The sequence below is a fragment of the Ixodes scapularis genome, unplaced genomic scaffold, assembly GCF_016920785.2.
Source record: "Ixodes scapularis isolate PalLabHiFi unplaced genomic scaffold, ASM1692078v2 PGA_scaffold0__279_contigs__length_252992795, whole genome shotgun sequence".
In the NCBI taxonomy this organism is placed as follows: Eukaryota; Metazoa; Arthropoda; class Arachnida; order Ixodida; family Ixodidae; genus Ixodes; species Ixodes scapularis.
Window position 1 is genome coordinate 5,814,069 of NW_024609835.1, and position 22,636 is coordinate 5,836,704.

Consider the following 22,636-nt stretch of genomic DNA (forward strand, 5'->3'; position numbering starts at 1 on the left):
AACGTAGAGACTGTTTTATTGTAGACCTTCACAATCATTAGGGTCTGAACACCACCGACTTTAGCCATACCGTTCACTTGATCATCGCAAAAACCACCACAAATCAGGAATACTCAAAGAACTCATCGCGTTAAAAATCAGCAGAAAGAAAGATAACTCAATGCATAAAGCCGAATAATTTACAATGATACGATCCGGACTTTATAGACAATACTATATTAAAAACTGTCCTACATGTTCGCTACCTTACGTGATTCTCCATGCTTTAATTCCAGATCAATCATTCGTATTGAAAGCTATGTTTTACTCATATTACCATGCCTTGTAGTACAAACTGGTTTATTGCACACGGTGCTTCTACTTACCACTGTTTAACTATAACAATATATCCCTGCCGAAAAAATTAGAAACAGAAGTATACGCAATATCGTTTAACGTGGCGTTACCTGTTTCGTCTCGCGTTAACAATAAGTAGTGGTCAAAGCAAACTCTAGTCTACTACTGGTTTGTGGACCTCTGTGGCATTTTCGCTTTCCAATCTCTACATTCTACGGCCTGTCGAAAACAGTATCAAGTCTCGGTGACCGGGACTTGATACACTGTTCGAGGTTCTGCGGCCGGGGTCACGGGAGGAGATTCGGTTGTGCTGCTGAAGTATTCCGGAACAACTGGAGTGGACGAGGTTCGGTTCTCGATCCAGTCGAGAAAATACGAGACTTCCGTGTAGACTCCGGGTTTTCCGGCGCGAGCGCAGCCTTCGCCCCACGAAACGATCCCAGCAAGAATCGCCCTGCCACTGACGTACTGTACTGCAGGTCCGCCAGAATCACCCTATAAAAAATACAAAGACGAAACATCGTTTGACAACTTTCTGAAGAGAGAATGACTTATTACTCGGATTACTTTGTAAAGTAGGATGGAATGTAGCTAATGAACTCCAGGTTATTACTATCGCCTTTTAAGACATTCAACGCTAGGTATTGTGTTCTTTTGTGTTATATTCTATTATAATGTGACTATTCACAGTGTTAACTAAGGTTTACATGGTATTCAAGGGACACACTCCTGCTTTTTTTTACGTGTTCATTATTATTTATTCTGACGTGCAAGACTGGAGAACACGTACGCGTCTTATCCAGTCTTGTATGTGTTACTGAAAAAAGTAAACAATTACAATTACAATTACTGTATTAAAAATGTAGCTGATTACAGAAATCAATTACTGCATCACAAAAGTAATTGAAAAATTACAAGAAAGTAATGTATTACTTTTCACGCTACTTTTTTAACTTTTTATTACGAAATAAAAGATGAATGCATGTGTTCCCAAAGGTTATATTCTGTTTCTTTTTGTCTCTTTTTCGAGATGAAATTGGGAGGGGGGTGGGGTGGCTTCGTAGTTGCTAGATGACGTCAATGCAGGACACAGTCGTCTACGCCGCGACAAACCCGGACCGTAACAACCCGTACACAGAAATCGAGGCACGCTCAACAGCTCGACAGTCGAAACGTCGCTGAGCGCGTGGACATTCTAATCCTTCTGGCAACTTGGTGTCTTTATTTAGTTGTTTAAGGGTAAAAAAATATGTCAAACGTTGGTGTAACATAGACGAGTGACGCACTAGCAAACAGCGATCTTTTAATATAAAACTCATCTCAACACTTCTAGCTCTTTCGTAAACATATAATTAATTACTTGTACAAAAATATTGTAATTGAGTTACAACGAACGTTACCGGAAGCAAAAAGTGATTGAAGAGTTAAAAGGTTACACTAAAAATGTAATTACAAGTAATCAGTTACTTGTAACTAGCTACGTACAAGTCTGATCCTGTCATAGCTCCCGCTGTGAGGGAGACAGCTTTTGCATGATAAGCAAATAATTACGTTTCCAACAGCATTGCTACGACGTCAGATGAGTTTGTAGTATATTTTTGGCATAGCCACTTTTATCAAGTTTTTGCATTCTTGCCTTTGAACGTACATTTTTCTGCCAACGATATTCGTGTTAGCATGTCTTCATGATTACGAAGGACGTGGACTAAGTTCATGGTGTTACATGGTAACACTGGAACACGGTCCATTCCAAGGGGCTGACTTTAGTTATGGACATATTGAAAGTAACGTTTTAATCCGTGTTAAAGGAAATCGTTATGACTATGAGCACAAATTGCTTGCAAATGTTTTATATAAAAATTAATAGGTGTTCATTCATTAAAAACGAATTCTAAAACGAACTGTATTGTCAATGCTATAGAGTCGTGGCTTTTAATAATCTAGCCCATAGCACCTACTACACCGAATTCTACCATACTAGCATACTTTTGTATTTTCCGAGTCTATGCTGGCTAGACGGCAGCCAGCCATCTTACGCCATTCTCTACTCCTACTTCTGGCAATCAGCACCACTAGCTGTTTAGTCCAGTTTAGTTTAATGTAGTTAAATGATGTTATCCCAGAAGCAGGGTGGAGAATAAAAGTTTAGATGATTTAAATCATGATTTAAATCAAACCAATTTTACGATGATGATTTAAATCAAACCTTTCCATCAAAAGTAATTCCGAAATTGTTTTATTTACCATTTGTCTATGGTTTCATGTTTCCTATATGCACCTGTTTTGTACCGAAGACCAAGAATCATCAAGCAAGAAATAGTTCTATCAGGCTGAATAAGAGTAAAAACAAAATAACACTGAGCTCTCTTTTTATATTGGACTTTGTTTGTCCGTTACGTAACGTCCTATTTCAAGCAAATCATAACTCTAAAAAAAGGGAACAAAAACCAAAATAAAGTAATGTTTTATTGCGAGCAAATCAGAATGTAAAATAAAAAAGCAAATGCAAATCTTTAGCTAACTAAAATAGTCAAGCTTTTTATGTGTGCTAATATGCCAGGGCTTACATTATCAAAAAAATGTTAATTAAACTGTACTTTAAATTTTCAGTAATTATTTCTTCCGCATTGTCATCAGTGATCAGACGGACCGATCAATCAACCTGCCATGTTTACGAATAGCATTAGGGATAAAGATACAGTATTTTCTTCCTATAGCGTCTTACGACAAAAATAATCCCTGGAGAAGGGGGACAAAGGACAAACACAAATCTAGACACAACTAGGGGACTGATGCGCAACCGAAAAAATCCGCCTGGTTCGGATATCGAGCCCGGGACCTCTCCATTTCCAGTGGAGCGCTCTACCAACTGAGCTAACCGGGGGTTAGACGTGAGTAGAGCAAACATGTTTTATCAGCTGTCACCAGTCGAACCCCAACAAGGGTGAAAGGCTTGCAGTTTATGGTTATGATTAGAATGTAATTAAATGCAAAGGCGCAAGTGAGCTGGACAAGAATGACGAAAATAATCCCTGGAGAAGGGGAACAAGAGGGACAAAAGACAAACACAAATGCTGTGTTTTGAAATTTGTGTTTGTCCTTTGTCCCTCTTGTTCCCCCTCTCCAGAGATTATTTTCGTCATTCTTATCCAGCTAGCTTGCACTTTTGCATTTAATTGCATTATAATCGAATACAGCGTCTTAATTCAAAGTAATATAATTTAACCAAAATAAATTTGATCTAAATAAAATAAATAAATTTATTTACTTTTCTCATAAAACTCATTTACCCCCTCTGCCCGTATTAAAAAAAAAAAAAGCAAGACAGCTTGTTGGAAAAAATCTTTTGTCGATTCTTTTAAGAATGAGTATTTTTTTCGGGAGCCAAAGTGTGCAAGAGAGCTGGTTAGGAAACATCATCTGAAACCCGAGATAAGGAGAATAAAAACCACGGTTTTGTACCGCCTTTTCTCTTATTTTATTTCTCCATGTCTAAGGGTTTAGATCATGATATTCTTTTTTCCTAGTTTTCTTCAGGCACCGCGACATCGAGCTATCCCTTTCAAACGCAATATCGCTGCTGTACATTCTCCGAGGGGAGTAAGGGCCGTACCTGGCACGAGTCTTTTCCCCCTCTCCTCTCCCCGGCGCAGAACATGCTGTCGTAGTGAATGTTTCCGCCGATGAAGAGCGACCAGAAGGAGAAGTAGCGGTAGTAGCACATGCCGTCCCCCAGGGCCGGTACCGAAACTGCCTTCAGAATGTCCGATCCCATGCCACCTGCATGGAACCCGTTTCATTTATGGATTGAAAAACGGCACCTGTTTTTACTTACAAAAAAAGAACCTTCGCAAAAGTGTATCAAGTAACACTTCTGGGGCCCAAAGCGTATGTCTGGATCCAAGTCCTCGCCGAAAGCTGACGCAACCGTACTGTTCAATGCATGCTTAGAGTACGTGCCCAAACAACGGTGGTCTGAAATAGTTGGCACAGCAGCCACTAGATGGCACACCCGTCGAAAAAAGAGTTTCTTTGCTTCTTGCGAGAGGACGTATATCGTCCATTCAAGTTCGTCGTCGTATGGATGCAAAAATGTGTGGGAGTGGTTTTATTTGATTTCGACCAAGCTTGTCCGATGGAAGGGGGAAAAGAGGGGAAGGCGGGGGGCGTCCGATTTTTTTTTATTTGTATGTGGCAGTTTTGATTATCCCATGAACAATACAGTCCTTTAACAGGCTTAGACCAAAACAATTTTACAGAAAAAAACAATCCGAAATACCTGAACCAAAACCGAAATTTAAATTGTTTTTCTTATTTTGAAAGTTAAATAAAATACTATATATTGTGAATAAAAAATTGTTTGACGACAATGGTAAATGATTGTATCTAATTTTCGTGTAGCCTTGTATTCGTCTAAAATTAAACAAGCACAGTGGGTTTCATGCAGGTAATTAAAAAAAAAAAAAAAAAAGATTGTGCACGCACCATAGAGTTATAATGTGCGCTAGAGGTTCAACCGGAGCTCGTGTCTGTGCGAACTGCGGGATGAAAATTGAAACAGACAGCAACCAGGCTAGTTTTGCGGTACTCCTGTGCATTCCCATTTGAAAACGAGCGTGCGTTTTGTCTCTTCGCCGGAAAATAATATGACTCACGTTTGTTATTTGCGTCGTACCGAATAGTATGTACCTTTATTAACATTGTAAATGTGTAATTGCTTCACTTACATCATTTTCTTCGTCAGTGAACGATGATAAAATCTGCTATATTTCAGGCCCCAAACTGTGTTCTGCTGAAGGTGTGCAAAAGCGAGTGATGAATCTAAGTAAAGCAACATTCGAAAGAAATATAGAGAGTGTTCAAAGTTCGGCAGCTCCCCGGTGCAGCTTATATAATTCTAATATGCCAGTCCTGTCAGATATATGAAAATGAAACCATCGTACATTTTACGAGCCCATAAACCCATTCAAAATGTAAAGAATAACGTACGTGGGCTATAAAAATTCGTATTATTATTTCCTTTGCCAGGCAGCTTTAATCGGGGACCTCTTTTCTGGCTTTTTTACATTTTCAAAGATTACAGGCGTGCGGTTGATGTTTTAGACGCAGAACAAGCATTTTCGCGCATAACCACGAGCCGAGAGAATAAAGCAAAAGTTATTTATTTCAAATCGGACTATATTACATTTTCCCTCGCTTTATTTTGATCGTCTACATGCACAAGGAGTTACTGATCTAATGTTGCTGTCTCTCTTTGTTTTCCATGTGTTCTTCTTTCGCTTGGTACGTTGATCCCCCATGCAGAAAAGCGTCGACGCCATGTTCTCCGATTATATATATATATATATATATATATATATATATATATATATATATATATATATATATAGGGCCCAACACTGCGCATAAACTCATGTAAGAAGCTGTTTTAGCACTGTGTTTATTGACGTGAATTTGACAAAAAAAAAAAAAAAAACTCTAGCTCACCAATATCTTCATTTATGTGATTGAGAAACGTTCCAGAATACTTACTACGTTATAATTACTTGTAATATTTGCTCATATAATCAAGCGGAGAAAAAAGAAATGCAGCTGCTTTTCCCCGGAATACACAGAAAGAATAAAAGACGTAAAGGACGAACACAGACACACACAGTGCTTTCAGCGCTTTTCCCCGTAGAAATGCCTTGCCGGAAGTCAATTTTTAACCGGTGGCTGTGTGCTTCAATTTGTAATAGCGCACTAGCGCCAGCTGAACCTCTATCGTATATTACAATAACTCTATGAAGCGCACATCTGTCGTAGGCCTGTGCCGACGACTTTCTTTTTCAATGAACTGGCACCATTTCTCAAAGAAAAAAAAAAAAGCACCAAACCTGACTCTCCGCTCGACTTGCTCGTCTCCACCTGGATCCGGCGTTAAAACCTGTTACTCTTACTTTCAGTAATATTAAGCAATGTTTTTTTTTCTGGTTTCTTTTTTTTAGAGCTATAATTGACTTCAAAATTGCAGTTTCGATTACATTTTCAACTCGCTATCTTTACGCGCCGTATTTTCCGGCTTGGTTCGCAGAGGTCAGTTAGATCGATGTCACCACATGGCTTGATGGTGCCTGGAACGCGTCCTGTTTAGCATCCTACCCCACCCATGCGTCAAAAGCCGTCCCGAAGAGGCAAACATTACGTTGGAGAGGCCGGAGTGTTAAGGCCGGTTCACACAATTGCGTCGACTGCGTCGCGCTGCTAGCGTCGTGCACCGCAGCGCCTCCTTCAGTGGCTCGTCGTAAGGGCCACCATAGCAACAGCTGGACACAAGCGGTCTTAACGAAGTCAAACGCAATCGAACGTGACAGTGTGAACGAGCCTTTATGCTGTCGGATGCCGCGGCCCTGGCGGTTTGTGTTTAAAGACCCGTGAAAAAGGTACGAGCGAACATGAAGTTTCTGTCAACTGCCAAGCTGGAGAACTTCCTGGGGAAGAACAGGCGTCTCTCACGTCCACCATCGCTGCTGTCGCGTGACCAGGATCGCGACCGGTGGTAACATGTCACTTGTATGACCTCATCAGGCGGAAATCGAGGGCCACCTTTTTTGGACGATGTAACCACTAGTTCGAGACGCGTTGCCATAATGATTTAAATTCCTGTGATTGCGTACCTTCTCGGGTGGTTCCCCATCCGGAGACGATGACGTCCCCCTCAACCTTGTGGCCCTTGGGCGGGAGGCATATGGTCCCGATGTACCCTTCGGAGCTCGCGATGTCCAGCGGCTTCTCCAATTTCAGGAGGGCGATGTCGTTCCTGAACGTCCAGAACCCGAAGCCCGAGTGCACGAACTTTTCCAGCCCCTGCGGAGGTTTGTTAAAAAGACAAAATAAAAAGAGAATCCTCGGCAATTTAAAGGCTGCTTCACCGCATTTGTGTATTTAGTGTGGTCGAGTGCGTTGCAATCGCTTGTCATCGCTTATTACTAAAGAACACAGCGTTACACCGGCGCCGTCCATCAGGTAGCCATAATTCACTTATGATATTAGTACAACTAGACTCGAGGTACTGCAGGATTTGTGGTATCAAATGTACGCACTATCTATAAAAAATGGTGGCTCGAAACATTTTGAGAATTATGCCGAGCCTATGGTGAAGCAGTGACACGTAACAAAGTTACAAAATGTACGCACTTTGAAAGTTTTTTTAGCGCTTTCTGCTTGAAGTTCTAGTCTTTGGTTGCAAGCAATGATAAGTGTTTGCAACACAGCCGGTCAGCTCTAACGAATATTCGTGAACCAGCTAACACGGGTCGTCATTGATAATTTATAACACGACCTTCCTTTGCTAAAATGTTCTGATTTCAAAATGAAGAGTCTTCCTCTAATACGGATCCTGATCTGTACAAGATCGAATAAATATCTCTTATATAACATCTCACTATTGGGCACCATGTTGTCATGACGGCGAACTTTCACGACTTTGGTACTTAATTTTACGCTTTATTATAGGTACGCGAGTGTCTTTCGGTTGTTGTTGGCCGCCACAGCAGGTCAGTCAAAGGGTACCCCACGAAATGGTTTTTCCGTGGATCCCCGTTCTGGTATTGAGTAGCCCGGGGTGTGTCTTCGTTGTGCGGGCTACGGTTTCCATTTAGTTTAAGTAGTTTGTCTCTTCAAGCGAAAAGCGGAGTGTTGTGGTAGCACTCGGCATGCGTGTTTTAGAAGAGTAGCCCCTGCTGGGGGCAATGGCTGAAAGGAACAGGGAATTATTAGTGGTGTTTCATTCCCGGCGTGCTTGCATGCTCTCCATATTTAGGTTGGTCTTTTGGAATGTGCACTGCTCAACAATCTTTGCGAAATACGCAAGATGTGTGTTATCTCATGGGGGCGTTATCCTGGAGGTAGCCGAAAAATGGCTCTATGGGGTAGCGCTCAATAGAGCAGCCCGAAAAGGAGAGGCCGCACGCTCAAGGTCGAAATCGCGTCTGGGGCACGGAAAACACATTTTCGGCAGCGCCGTATGCACCAGAGCGTGAGGGTGTGGTGAAAAGCGTGGCTCGCCCAGCAGGCGGAATTGCTGCGTTGCCCCAGGTCCAGCCGCGATTTCGTGCTATAGTGTGCGGCCTCCCCTTCTCGGCTAGCTGCTCCATTGATGGCTAGGTCATAGAGCAGTTTTTCGGCTCTCGCTAGGAGAGCACTTCCACGAGATAAAACGAAGCTCGCGTGTTCCGTACTCGTTGGGCGGGTACTGAATGCCGCTGAAGCCAACATAAGGAGCCCTGCAATGGCCGCAGAGGAACAGTTTGGCAGCCGGGAACCCAGACCTTGTCAACGCCATGGTTTTAGATACCAACCGGCACGTCCCCTACGCTTCGGCTGTGGAGCTCGCTCCTGAACTTGGAAACTTTTACCGACCTGGACGCGCTTGCTCCCCCTCAGTTTGTGCGGACCTTTGATCAGAGAGTTTGGCTGTGCGCGGGGTATGCGCCATTGGTGGGGTCGGCAGGAGGGCAGTTGAAATCACCAGAGGTCAGCAATTTTCTTTGAAAAGTGTTTTCTCGGATTGGTGTATTTTTCAGTAAAATTTTTTTCAAAAGTTTTAGCTAAACATATAGTTCTGATTTCAATAAATTCCTTTCAGCGAGAAACTTTTCGCTTCATTACAATATTTTTTTCTTATTTCTACGGGTGTTTTAGTATAAACTTTTATTTTACACTCAAGCATACCAAGACGACCGGCCACCTGAAACCAAATTCAATACCATGCAAAATAACATTTCTCATATGACCGTCGTCGAAGTGCCTCTTTGGTAAGAAGCAGGATCATAGCAGTACAACATAGACATAATTTTTTTCCGTCTCTTGTTCTGCCTTCAACCAGCCAATAAGAGTCGGCGGAGGAAGCAAAAACCAGCGAGCGGCCACCGCGCACCATCAAACGGTCGGCCTTACGAAAGACGCCGATCTCAAGCCTTGTGATTTCAGATAAGCGAAGCATCACACTCGCGATGATGCGCACCTTTGCAACGCAACCGTGTCCAACAGTCGTCTTCTGCACAACTCTCTTGCAAAGGGATTGAGAAGTCCGTTATCGCCCGCAAGAAGAGCTCGTGTCGGCCATGCTTTGATTTCTCTTAGCCCGCCTCTACATAAAATAACCGTTTAAGATGACAAGGGAGATAAGTCCACTCAAGTGTCGATGTTGAAGTGGCACGGGGCTCGAGCTCTTCGTTTGTTCTTGCGATTAGAGCAGAAGGAATGCATTGTCAGTGCCAAGAGAAACGACCTGTCCATAAAACGCCGAAGTAGATCGCTTCTTAAACATAACTGGGTTGATGATTACTTCCAAAATTTAATTACGATTAAAAGAGATTTGATCTAAGAATAGTTAATTACAGAAACTAGTTGTTTTTAAAAAGGTGATTATTAAGCTTATACATTGCATTAAAAAGAGACTGCAATTACTTTGTAGTTGCTTTACCTTTGAGAGCTACGCGACTTTTTATGTTTTATCCGACATTATGGATTTGATACCACTTATCGGTACAAATCGCAATTGTTAATTTCGTGTCCAGCAGTTGAGGATTCAGTATACGGGGAGTTACATTCGTCAGACTTCGTCTGTGTAGCGGGTACAGTGGGCCTTTATGGCATGGGCAATAGCCTTTTCACTGTCGCCCGGGTTTTAGAAACCGAATAAAGCATTCTTATCGGTGGCCGAGTGGGCTAGCGCACACCAGCCACGCAGCACGTGGAGCGAAAGCGTTGCAGACCCCATGGGTCCTGGGTTCAATCCCCACCCCTGCCCGTTTCGATCTGGGACACTTGGCGAGAAAGACGGCGAGAAACGTGGCAGCTATGATTGGCCGGCGCCAAGGTCAAGTGCGGCGTCGGCTAATTACGGCCGCCAGATATCTCGCCGACCTTTTCGCCAAGTGTCCAGCTTAGGGCCCCTGGATGAGCATCGTAGCGGCGTGCGGTCGTGTATCACAACTACGTGGTGCGCACTGGCTAAATATCTCATCTGCAGCGAGTGACTCGTCGCAACTTTGAAAGGACTGACCAACTACACGTTGTATAAATATCAACAGAACCCCAATCAGAATTCGTTCTATTTCCTCATTTACTTTCCTCATTAATGGTATGATGTGAGATCTGATGCTGGCGTATAATACAAGTCAGCCGTTTTATTATTTTGCAACAGTACCAGCATTCTAGCGCTTAAAGCAAAACTAGATCTTTTAGTTTTATACTCCGTTTCACGATAACCCAATAAGAGCGTCGGAGCAAGGCACGTGTCAACACTCCATGGTCGAGATCAGAGGTGGGAGATAATCGTCACAAGCAACGGATTTCTTGTAAATGCTACTTTTTCAAATATTTCGTAATTGTCAAGTTACTTTTTCGCGGAAGTAATTTGTAATGTAATTTTGTTACTAAATATTGGTAACGGATTACTTTAATTACCCGTTGCTTCCTAAAAATGTAAACATGATACAGAAACTGGAGGAACATGAGAGGGCAATTAAAGGGACCATGAAATTAATTTTGCGATGCGAAAAATCACGTTAGATGGGAATTTTACGATTACCCATCGTTTAGTGGGCCAAAAGATAAAACTGGTACACGAAAACAGAAAACCAGAAGCCTGCTTTTCGGTAAAAAAATTTGAAAATACGGATGATTATTCTTACCGGCTCTCCTTCGAAAGTTCTTCGCCTTTTTACTGTGGTGCATCCACGGTGCCCACGAACGTCAGCCAAACCCAGCTCACGCATTGGACGCGAGCACTGTGTAACTCAGACTTATGCGCTCGTCAAAAATCAATCCCTAGACCAATATTTGAATTCGCGTTCGTGGCCAATTAGTACTATGACGAAACTTGTCATCACTTGCGAGTGACAAGTTACATAGTGCGCTTAAAAAGCACAGTAGTAGCTCGGAGTCATCTGATCCGCTGACAAAGCACATCACAAACACGTGATTTTTCATTTCGCTTTTGAGTTGAAGATTAATAGCTAAGGTCAAAGAGGTTGAAAAATGATCTCATGGCGTTTTTAAAGAAGCCTTGCAATGATTTTTTAACTTCTTCTTTAGCTGTAACCCTCAACTCAAAAGCGAAATGAGAAATCACGCGGTCGTGATGTGCTTGGCCTAGGATGCGATGACTCTAAACTTACACCGTGCTTTTTAAGCACACCATGGAACTTCTCATTCTCAAGAGATGATAAGTACCGTCACGGCACTCATTGGTTACGAACGCGAATTCAAATATTCGTCGACGGACTGCTTGTTGACGAGAGCATTCGTCCGAGTTAGTCAGTGCTCGCGTCCAATGCGTGAGCTGGGTTTGGCTGACGTTCGCGGGCACCGCGGATGCATCACAGTAAAAAGGGGGAGAGCTTTCGAAAAAAAAGAGGTGCGAAATAGTCCGCTATGTTTTCAAAATTTCGTACCAAAAAGGAGGCTTTAGGCTTTCTAAGCTCGTGTACTAGTTTTATTGTGGCGCAATAAACAAAATGTGAATAGTAAAATCCCAATTTATCCCAGCCGAAAATTCAGCTTAGGGTCCCTTAAAAAGTTAAACAAAATAGAAAACTTCGTGAAGAGGAGAATAACCGAAAAAAAGAGCAAGATTTTTTTTTTTTTTTTTTATGTGAGCGGTCACTAGAACCGCTAGACGAGCATGCATCATTTCAATCAATAATTTTATTAAAATGATCTTTGTTGTTCTTATATACAAATATGCGAAAAATAAAGAGAAAAATGACAACGCCAAGTAGGCTCTGCCTCTTTCCATCTCTTTCCATTGTGTTTTTCTTCTTCTCCTGCCTATGAGAAACGGAACGCAGTCTTGCAGGACATTTTTGAAAACATCAAAATTGTTTCAATTGTTTTATCGATAAGTGTACCCGAAAAAGTCACGTGAAAGTAATTTGTGACGTAACGAGTAAAGTAATCGGTTACTTTTCAGAGAAAGTAATTTGATACGGTAAATCATTAGATTTGGGGCTCGGTAATTTGTAATCCTAATCCATTATATTTTTTCAGCGAACCAGCAAAAGTTTGGTCAAGGCCATGGAAGCCCTCTACAGCAACAGCGCCGACAGCGACAAAAAGTAGTTCTAGGCTTCTTTTTCCTTCAGTAGTCCTGAGGTCATTCTCTTCTGACCGCCACACTATATGACACGGAAGAAAGACAAATACATTATACTTTTCAATGAAACTTAATATAGATCAACACTTCCCCGTGAAAAAACGTAGCTTTTGAACGATGTTTGAACTATCGCAGCCGTGTAATCAAACGCTTCCGCTTAAAATATCGCCCTGCCATTAGCACCAGCCACAGATTCGCGGGTAAATTGAGAGTTTTGGTTGTCTCTCGAATTGTTCTCGAAGAGCTCGCTACTCAAGCGGACGGCAATGTTGCGGCGGTGGGCGCTCATCCGAAGTTGGTTGGTTTCGCAGCAGACGACCCTTGAGCAGCAGACGACAATACGCCCCTTCGGGCACCGCAATTGGCGCAGCGACAGGAACACTCCCGTGACGTGGTGTCACGTGCCTCGCTCCGACGCTCTTATTTGGTCGCGAGGGCCGCAGCCTTCACAGTTCGCCAAGTTATCGTGAAACGGAGTGTAGTAGAAACTGAGAGCATTCATTGGAGATTAATTTTTTTAACTATTCTCCAAATGACCAACGTAAGTCATGTTGTCATATTCAATCGGCATACTATAATTATATAATTTTAATTTGTGCTCGTTACGTCAACGAGACTTTCGCTCTATGTTGGACATCTTCTTGCCAATGCGGGTGCTGTGGCTCTTACAGTTCATCAGCGGTACGTCCACGTCGGCCCCCTGACGAAGTCTCAGCGCTTTGAAAGCCCCGTGAGCTGGCAGAGCTGCAGTGAGGTAGCCGCTCAGTGCGTTTTCACCTATCGACCGCTACGAAGCTTCGAGGTGACAAAATCAATTTCTGGAAACGATAGCAATAACTCTCACAGTGGGGGTTTCGAAACAATAATACAGGTGTAACCTTGGCTTGAAAAGACTTTCAGGACAGGTTTGGCGAATATGTTATTGGTAGTCGTGTGCACTTTATAATTAGTAGTTTCTTGTTATGAAACAAACGTCATGATAAAGTTACGTTGATATAGAGTGAGCTTTTTTTTTTTATCTAAAGTCTGGAACTCCTGAGGCTGGGCAGGTTTTATTAGCGCAGCACAAGTGCCCTCAATCTCTCTTATTGTCCTACAGTCAAACATCTTCAATAAGACATAATTCCCAATGATAACATTTGAACAAGGCCGCTTTGAGCAAGATGCCATTGTAACGTTCGGGCAAGGCCTAGAACTTCTTACCGTCGAACTTTGGACAAACAGCATAATCAGCTAACATTTTTGCTGTCTTACCTTCCCCACTTGTTTCTGTGCGTTGTCAAGGCTCAGCTGATGAACTCCAGCGAAGACAGCATAATCTCCAGGTTGTCTACTGCATGGACGAAAATTATAGTTAACGCACTTGAGTAGAAAAATTAACATGATTGAAATGCTCTTCAACATAATATTTGTATGTTCGTCGTTTTAACGGTACCAATCAAGTAATAAGTATATATTTTAATTCAGCAACCTTTGTACGATTTTTACACTGCATATAATTCGTGCTGGTTGTGGCAAAGTTAAATACATTTTTTGTGTTTTAACATTATAAAGTACCTCGATATTATCTTTCATCAGTCTCTTCCAATTTCTATTCTTCTTTTCATACTTTTGGTGGTGTTTGGACTTGAACGCCGAAAATCAGCTTACAACAAATGGTACCTTGGAAATTATTTATAGATATAGCTCCTAAAATGTTGACCACATGGTTATACTGAGAAATTAAGAGGAAAAAATACGTACCGTTATACCTCAACTTTGGGAAAACGGATTACTGGAAAGTAACTGCACATTACATTGGACAGCATGAATAAATGAGAAACTCTGAGAATGCGTTGCTTCCAATTGAGAAATTAAAGCTAAATAAGATAGCTCCCTCTATTCTGGCATAGATATTAGTGACTACTAGTACGTTAATTCGGCACAACATTGCTGATCATTTTATGTTTATTTTCAATATAAAAATTCCATGTTTAAATGCTGTTTTTTCTACACAAACTTCAAGAAAACATGCCGCTGAACGGTTTCGCGCAACTTGGTTGGATTTGTACCAACTGGACGCCTAAGCCCTGATTAGCGCCAAACATATTTGTGCGCGGTAATATGGCTGCCTGATTTATAATAAAAAAATGTCCAGCGACAGGTACAGAGGAAGTCTACCGCGAAGGGACAATTTTATTTCAAGATATAGTTCAAAAATTATGATAATAATAAGGGCTATCGATTGCTATTCGCGTTTTAGTTTTTGATTGCTTCTTAGAATATAAATGCGAATGCACACAAAATATTAAATTTTCAACATGCAGTGTGAAAATGCGCTATTCGAGGTAAGAACTCAATAAATAATTGGTTGTTTAAGTTGTCCTAAAGGCTAAAATCTCGCGAGTGAAATGTTGTCATTCATGCAATAAGAAATATGGTACAATCGTGACAGGACGCACAGAAATCACAGTGATAACATATTAAGCGGAATTGTCATGTTGCACATCCGCCTTATGAACAACGCGTTTATCAGGCTGACAAGGAATCGGGTAATGTATATGCCTTTGTAATATGGACTTTCTATATTACTCACGTTCTGAGGCAGTGTGCGGCCGTGATTACCCACTGAGGCGATATCAGCGCTCCTCCGCAATGATGTCGTCTTCCTAACCGTATGGACACCTGATGAAAAAGAGTCGGCCCTGCAAGTTCTCGAAAACACATCAATACACCATGTATTGTGAACTGCACATTTGGTAGTTGTATAATATTTTTCGCAATTATTGGAAATGTTTAGGCAACACGTTTTTGTGTGTGTAAATGATGCGACTAACATGTAGGAAAAAAGTGGGACACCTAGCTCATATTAGGTTACAGGTGCGAAGAAGCATCCTCACAAACATTTCTTTTTTATGACTGATGCAGTTAATCAGCTATTTATTTATATAATTAAACCACCTAAATTAGCAAGTGGGTAGCGTGCGTCATGGTAGAGATGTAAAATAAGGTAACTCGAAACGTTTTCTAAATACAACAGTCAGAATGTGTGTGCCCGTGCCAGAATACTTTTTAAGTGCATGGTACTTACAATGCTCTTTTTTTTAAGTTAGATTCTGATATAGTTAGGCAAATAACCATTGTGTTTATCGCTGGGTATTCCAGTGTCGAACACGACCAGCCCTAGAGTTTCCTGACTAGAAATTAATGCATAAATTAAGATATATATAAATGTCTTGACCTTCAGAAAATTTGTGACCGTGATTTTTGGTGAAGCAAATCTTGGTGCAAAGTTAGGTTGAATAAAATATATCGTTTTAAACCCTAATATACTTCATTTTAGCTAAGTCCAGACGCAACCGATGATACAAGCGCGAGCATATAGCCTTGAACAGCGCTTGCACTGCGCGAGCGCGCGTGCTTGGCAGGGAAGCTGAAAGCCCGGAGCTCGCGCTTCTAGCATCGGCTGCGTCCTGATTTCAGCTGAAACAAAGTATACCACGGAATAAAAAAAAAAAAACATTTGGGTTTTAGACTAAGAAAAGATCGCCCGGTATCTTGGGTCGACCTCAAAACCCGCTGGTAAGACTCGAATCGTTGCTGTTTCCTTCAACTACGGAAAGTACATTATGCACTGTATCCCTACATCGGTAAGATTCGTTTTAAGATTAATTGTACGTGGATAGCTGATGAAACGTCATCACAATCTTTAAAGAACGCATGATCATTAAAAACATAAAAGTGCCCTGTTCAGGTTTGTCTTTTTTCTTGTGTACCTTTCTTGGCCTAAAACAATGATCGCAAATAATTAACTAGTCAAACTAGACAAAATGCACAGGGATTGTTAAAGCGGAGTATTTTATGAAACACAGACCTGCCAAGGGAACTCTCTGTAAAGTGCATCACGTCCTCCAACGATTCTTTCGTCGTAAGTTTGAAGGAGGTCGAAGTTGGTGACACCGCACTGGCCGTTTCCTAAAGCATGAATTCGATTAAATTTAAAAGGCGACCGCATATGCATACACTCCCTAGCTCAAATAAAAACCATCTCAGCCGCTAAAAATATATATATTATGTAACCCTGTAAATGTTGTAGTTCTATCTGACATCTCGATGAACTATCTTAATATTCATCACGAGCACAGTCATAACCATACAATTTATTGATGCCTAAACAAAAAACGGTCACTGCTCATGTCGAAACTTAATTTCTTTTTCGAATGCTGATCATTTGCTTGATCGGCCAGACTTTAAAAAAACTGCGTGCAAGAGAAAGTATGTGACTACCAATATTATAGATGATGTTTGTGTTTACTGCAACTACAATAGAACTATGAGCAAACATTCACGTATGGTGTCGACAACACCTAGACTTGGCGTTTATACTCCATTACCAAACAACGCGATCAAAATTATGAGGTATTTATTGCGTGGTCGACAGAAATTTAAGAAAAAAATTCACTTACCATATCCGATGCTAGCTAACACAACAGCTGCATATGCGGCGACAAGGACGCGGAGATTAACCATGTTCCGCTGCGGTCTTTGAGAGTCGTACAAAAAGGAAAGCAAATGTCGCGTGTTGCGCCAATCCCTTAAATAGTCGGGTCCCTTCAAAGAGGTCAGATGAATAATTGATTTATGACCCCGACGTCGAGGCTTACACCGACTCTGCTTCATTATGTAACTCCTCTGTAAGTTGTGTAACCTTGAGCAGCTCCACGATCCGCGGCTGACGCAGGAAGCAGAGTGCTCTCAATCGGTGCTCTTGTTTTCCGTCGGAGGGCAGGATCCCCGTCAAATGCGGGTCACTCAATCCGAGTTTCCTTTCTGTTGCGGTCTAGGTGAGGAAATACAAAGAACAGGGGCCATAATATTCTACGCTTATTATATTATCGATTAGTTCGTAAAGCGGAGAAAACGCATTCGTAAATATTTTTACCTAAACATATTGAGTGCCATTCACGACTAAAATCAATATTTTCTGAACGGTGCGTTTGTAGCTTGCACAAATTAATTAACCACTTGCGAACAACCAGCCTTGAAAAGGGACGGTTCTGACACAAAGTTGTAAAGTCTGACATCCCAAGATGCCGGAGCTCATAATTAAAATGGAAATGACTTCCTCAAATCGCGCAGCCAGTAAGTCTACACGATTTGATGGGAGAACTTTAATCTTCGAAAATAAAATGGGAGAACTCTGACGCTTCGAAACTTGTAACTTTTCTCAAAACGACAATCTCATTTTGTTTACTTTTTCGCTATAGTTTTATTTTAAGCTTACAAAATGACGTTCAGAAAACGTCACGTACTCGGCTTGCCAACAGCAAATTGAACTTTCTCTTAATGAGTTTAAGTTTTCCTTTCTTTATCGCTCGTGATCCACAAGAGCGATGTCCCGTTAATATGGACACCGCAACCCCAAAAGCACCTATAATGCGCGTTGTCCATAATAACAGCACAATAATGCATATATTTATCCAGTTCGTCTCCGAAAAACTTCTCTATAAAACGGGACATCTATTAACGGGGGCCCCTATTAATGAAACATGACTGCACCGGAATGAATTGCACTACCACATTTGTGCCGATCATCACATATTTTTAGACAGGTGCCTTTAATTGCATCGTAGCAGAATTTAGTTGTCTGAATTTTAAATACTGTTATGTCATACGTGGACGGTGAACAACACATCTGGTATTAAAATGTGCAAACTAATATTAACATTTAAAATGTTAATGAGTGGATTTTGAATTATTAACTTTGCACTCGTAAGCAAACGTCCGCCATGGTCGATACGTTATTCTGGAGGAATATTTTCTTTTTCTCCTGTGTAATTTCTTTTATTATTTTCTTTTTGCGAAAATAACAACACCCTCTATAGCAAGTCGCGAAAAGAAAGTGTTATTTATATCTCTTGTATGCACAGGCTCAAACTCGTAAATGATTCAATCATCTAAATTACTTTATAGAAGCCGTGATAACATATTTTAATGTGACCGAACTAGCTTGGCCAGTGCGAATTCCTGTATTTTTCGAGGACCCAACTCCTATTATGTAACGGAATAATGTATAGCAATTCAAATCTGCAAAACATTGTTGCAAAAGCAACGTTAGAAATAACTGTCTAAAAGCACAAAATGGCTTTTCGTGGTTTTGTCGAAACGTGGATTCATCTTGTACGATACAGCTGAACTTCCCTTGGGAAATATTATTTACATAATTGGTATGTTTCTGAGGTTTGTGGTGGTTACTCAGAAAGCTATGGCTACCCCAGAATTCTGTTTCAGATTGTTCAGCTCCAGCCACAATGCCTATCAACAAGTGAGTCATTGATTGATGCAAACAAGCGAGGAGTGCAAGTCCCGAAACTTCTCTCTCTCTCTCTCAGACTTGAACCGTGAGCGATTCGGGTTCAACGTATGCTTACGGTGCTGTAAATGGCAACACAATAATGCATTAGCATTATCATCTCACAGAATCACAATTGCTCGTAATAAATATTCGTCGTTAAAAATTTTTTTTGCAAGAATTTGTGCTCATTCAATATGTTTTGTTGGACCAAACCGTATCTGTGAGGAAAATGGTAACGCTTTAAAAAGATAGTACAGATGTTGAATGAAAGTGCTCACGTTACACTTTTTATGCTTAATGATTTTAGCTCGTGCATGGCTATATGACGATGTTCCTTTATTTCTTCATTTTATTAAATTTTACTCGTCCCGGGCATAATGACATACTGAGGTGATTCAGAATATACGAATTTATTATAATTTAAAAAAGAAATACGGAGCACACCGTTTCCTCGTTGCTACAAAAAAAAGTGCTTTTCTTTATTATTCAGTTTAAAAACTTCTAAAAACGCTTTTTCTAGTCCTATCATGACCCACCATTACCCTTGTGTGCCAAAACAACTGTGTGCCTTTTTTGTTCATTGTTTTAATGAACTGTTTGATTATTCTCCTGTTCTAACAAGCAGCAAGCGAAGACGACACATTTAAATTGCTGATATAAAAATCACGAGTCATTCCCCTTTGTGAAGGTGGAAGACCAGCGAAGCTGTTTAGCAGACTGCACAAACTTGACACAGAATTTTGAAGAAAGGTACGAATATGTTTATGCACGATCTTCATCGGTGGTGCTTTCCGCCCGCCGCCGCTGCTGACATTCTCGTGGCCGTTCCCGCCGTTGTTCTTCGTAGGCGCGTTGATCGGCCTCCCCATGACGACGAGAGAAGAGTAGTGAAATTGAAAATGGAGAACGGCACCTTTTCTTTCTGGTTTTTTTTATATACATTCGCCTGGACGACTATCGCCGACCCAAGGAGACCGAGGAAACCAGACGGGACCGCCACTCCGGCACAGCGGAAGGAATCTAGGCAAGTATGAGCTTGGAACGCCGACAAAAAGAGGGCGCTTCGAGTTTTTGTTGTCGCACATGAAAAATTCACGTAACCCTAGCCATGTTGTTAACGACATTGTTAACGTTAACGAGGAAGCAAAATTTGTTAACTACGCGGATGATACTAGCTTATTTTTTTCTTCCGAAACAGGTGATGACTTAATAGATATGGCAAACCACACTTTATCAAAGATAAAATCCTGGAGCGATTGTAAATCTTTAAAGATAAACATTAACAAAACAAAAGCAGTAATTTTTCGTCCAAAAAACAAGTCTGTGGTTCTATCTAGATAACTGAGCTTAAATTCTCGTCCAATTGAAATAGTTTCTTCAAAACTCTCCGCGTATTTTTTTAATCAAAAAATGTCCTGGGATTATCATATAAATTATTTTATTCTAAAAGCATGCCGAGTAATTGAGATCCTAAATCGCAACCGTTCTTTGTTGCCCACGAATATTAAATTGTTAGTTTACAACTCTCTCTTTTACTCTCACTTAACATACTGCCATCTAATATGACACTAACCAAAATGGAAAAACAGTTTTTGTTACAAAAAAAAAATATATTATGGAGCATATGTCATGTCCATTATGATGCTAACACATCTGAAATATTTAGCGATTTCAAGATAATTGCTATTTACAAGTTATACGACTATAGACTGTGTCCTAGTTTCAGGGGGGAAAATAAGGGGCTCATACTTTTTTTTTTTAAACCTTGTAGGTTTACAGGAAAATTCAACAGCATACCCCACTCGCGGCGCGAAGTGGAAGATTTTCACTCATCGAACAAACTATGGTCTCCAAATGCTTAAATTCGCCCTAACATACTTGCTAAATATGATTTATATTAATGATGTGGACTTTGACTTTGTAACTTCTAAAGAATTGCGTTTGTATTTTTGCTCCTGATTTGTACCTGATTTTGATTTTCTGTTTTATTTTGCTTCATTAATAAGCCAAAGCGCGTATTTTTGTAAATTTTAATTGTTTCCTTTTGTATATATATATATATATGTGTGTGTGTGTGTGTGTGTGTGTGTGTGTATTTATTGATACTGTCGGCCCTTTAGAAGGCCTTTACAGGAGTGGTAATACATACAAGGTGTAAAAGAACAATCATGCACTGACACTTCAAAGAAGTGGTTCACCCGGAGGAATGAAAAAGCAAAATAAATACATTCAAAACACAAAAGTCACGGCACATTATCAAGCACTATACTCTTTATATTTTTAACAAAATCACAAACATTTGTCATAGTGACGACGGAATTCGGGTGTTGGTTCCATTCCTTTATTGCCCAGGAAAGAAACTAAATTTAAAAAATCATTTCTGACAGATGGTTCCCTGATGTGCAAGCTATGACGATGTCGCGTACATTCACTGACACGTACGTCCATGTAATTATTCTTGTCTATCTTAACTAGACCATGAACGAGAAAAAAAATGAATTTCAGGCGGTCGCACTTTGTTCTTAATTCAAGAGAAGGAAGTTCAGCAAGTCTACAGAGTTCGATGGGAAAATGGTTGCGATTATATTTATTAAAGATAAACCTGGAAGCAAGCCGCTAGACTTTATCAAGTTCGGACGAGTTAAATACTGTATATGGATCTCACACTACTTTTGCGTATTCAAGGACAGGTCTCACCAGTGTTTTGTAATCTAATGTTTTTATTTCTGGCGAAGCGCTTGCAAAAATTTCATCTGAGGTTCCATTGTGCCTGGTTAGCTTTTCTGGACACTCTTTTCCGTGTGCGTATGCCATCGTAAGTCGCCTGTGAAGGTCACTCCTAAGTACTTATTTTTAGTGATGGACCGAATCTGCCAAACTTCAGATTCGGCAACGTTCGGCACATGCCGAACTTTTGAAGGAAAGAACGGCAAAGATTCGGCAAAAATTACACCATCTTCCCGAGGGGAACCATGGGGTGATGCGGAGCATCGTTCCATCACACTTCATTGGAAGAACGGAGTGAAGTGGAGTCAACAGCGGCGAACTGAACGCGCGCAGAAATTGGTTTGCTCTTTATGTTTATACAGCCTTGATGGAGATGCGCCTCAACGGGTAATCGGTCTCTTAGCTGTAGATGAGAAATTTAGCCAGTGCAGTACAACCGCTAACCTGGGATTCTGAACGTGCATCACGCAGTAGTCATCACACGAACGCGTGCCGGTACGAAACTCGTCCAGATCGAAACCGGCGGGGGTTGGCGGGGACTCGAACCCAGGAGGTTCCCAGCGCAAGCTTTCGCTCCACGCTCCGAGCTGAGACGCGTTAGCCCACTCGGCCACTTCCTCCCCTTGAACGCGCGCAGCGCGCTACCGCTGCTTATATTCAAACTTGAAGGAGACGAAACTAGAGGAGGAGAGTTGCGCCTGCGCGCGCGGTGGTGTGAGTAGAAGCGAACGCACGCGAAGTGCACGCAGCTGGTAGCTGCGTGCACTTCGCGCAGCTGTTGAAGAGAGAGAGAACGCACGCGCAGCTGTTGGAGAGAGGGTCGCAGCTGGTAGCTGCGTGCACTTTGCGCAGCTGTTGGAGAGAGAGAGAACGCACGCGCAGCGAGGAGAGTTGCGCATGCGTAGTGTGAGTGCGGACTACGACGCCGCGGGACATAGCCCGAGCAAGAGATGCTCCGCATCTAAGATTCGGCAAGTGTGCGCACGCGCGAGAACGCGACGGGGCCATGGATTGCAAATGGACGCCGTGCGGTCGTGCTGTTACTATCGCTGTTACTGTTACTCCCAGAGAAAGTAAGAACGCAGCGTTATCGCCTT

General features: G+C 41.5%; 1 protein-coding gene across 1 annotated transcript in view; it reads right to left on the reverse strand.

Annotated features, from left to right (window-relative positions):
• Positions 1-405: 405 nt before the first annotated feature.
• Positions 406-22,636, reverse strand: part of LOC120842436 (trypsin-1-like) — a 30,142-nt gene continuing 7,911 nt past the window's right edge. The window contains exons 2-5 of the mRNA XM_042290196.1: positions 11,016-11,029; positions 6,993-7,182; positions 3,950-4,116; positions 406-831 (exon numbers count right to left, since the gene is read on the reverse strand). Of these exons, the coding sequence (XP_042146130.1) occupies positions 571-831; positions 3,950-4,116; positions 6,993-7,182; positions 11,016-11,029 (632 nt within the window). The 3' untranslated portion in view covers positions 406-570. The remainder of the gene's footprint in view (positions 832-3,949; positions 4,117-6,992; positions 7,183-11,015; positions 11,030-22,636) is intronic.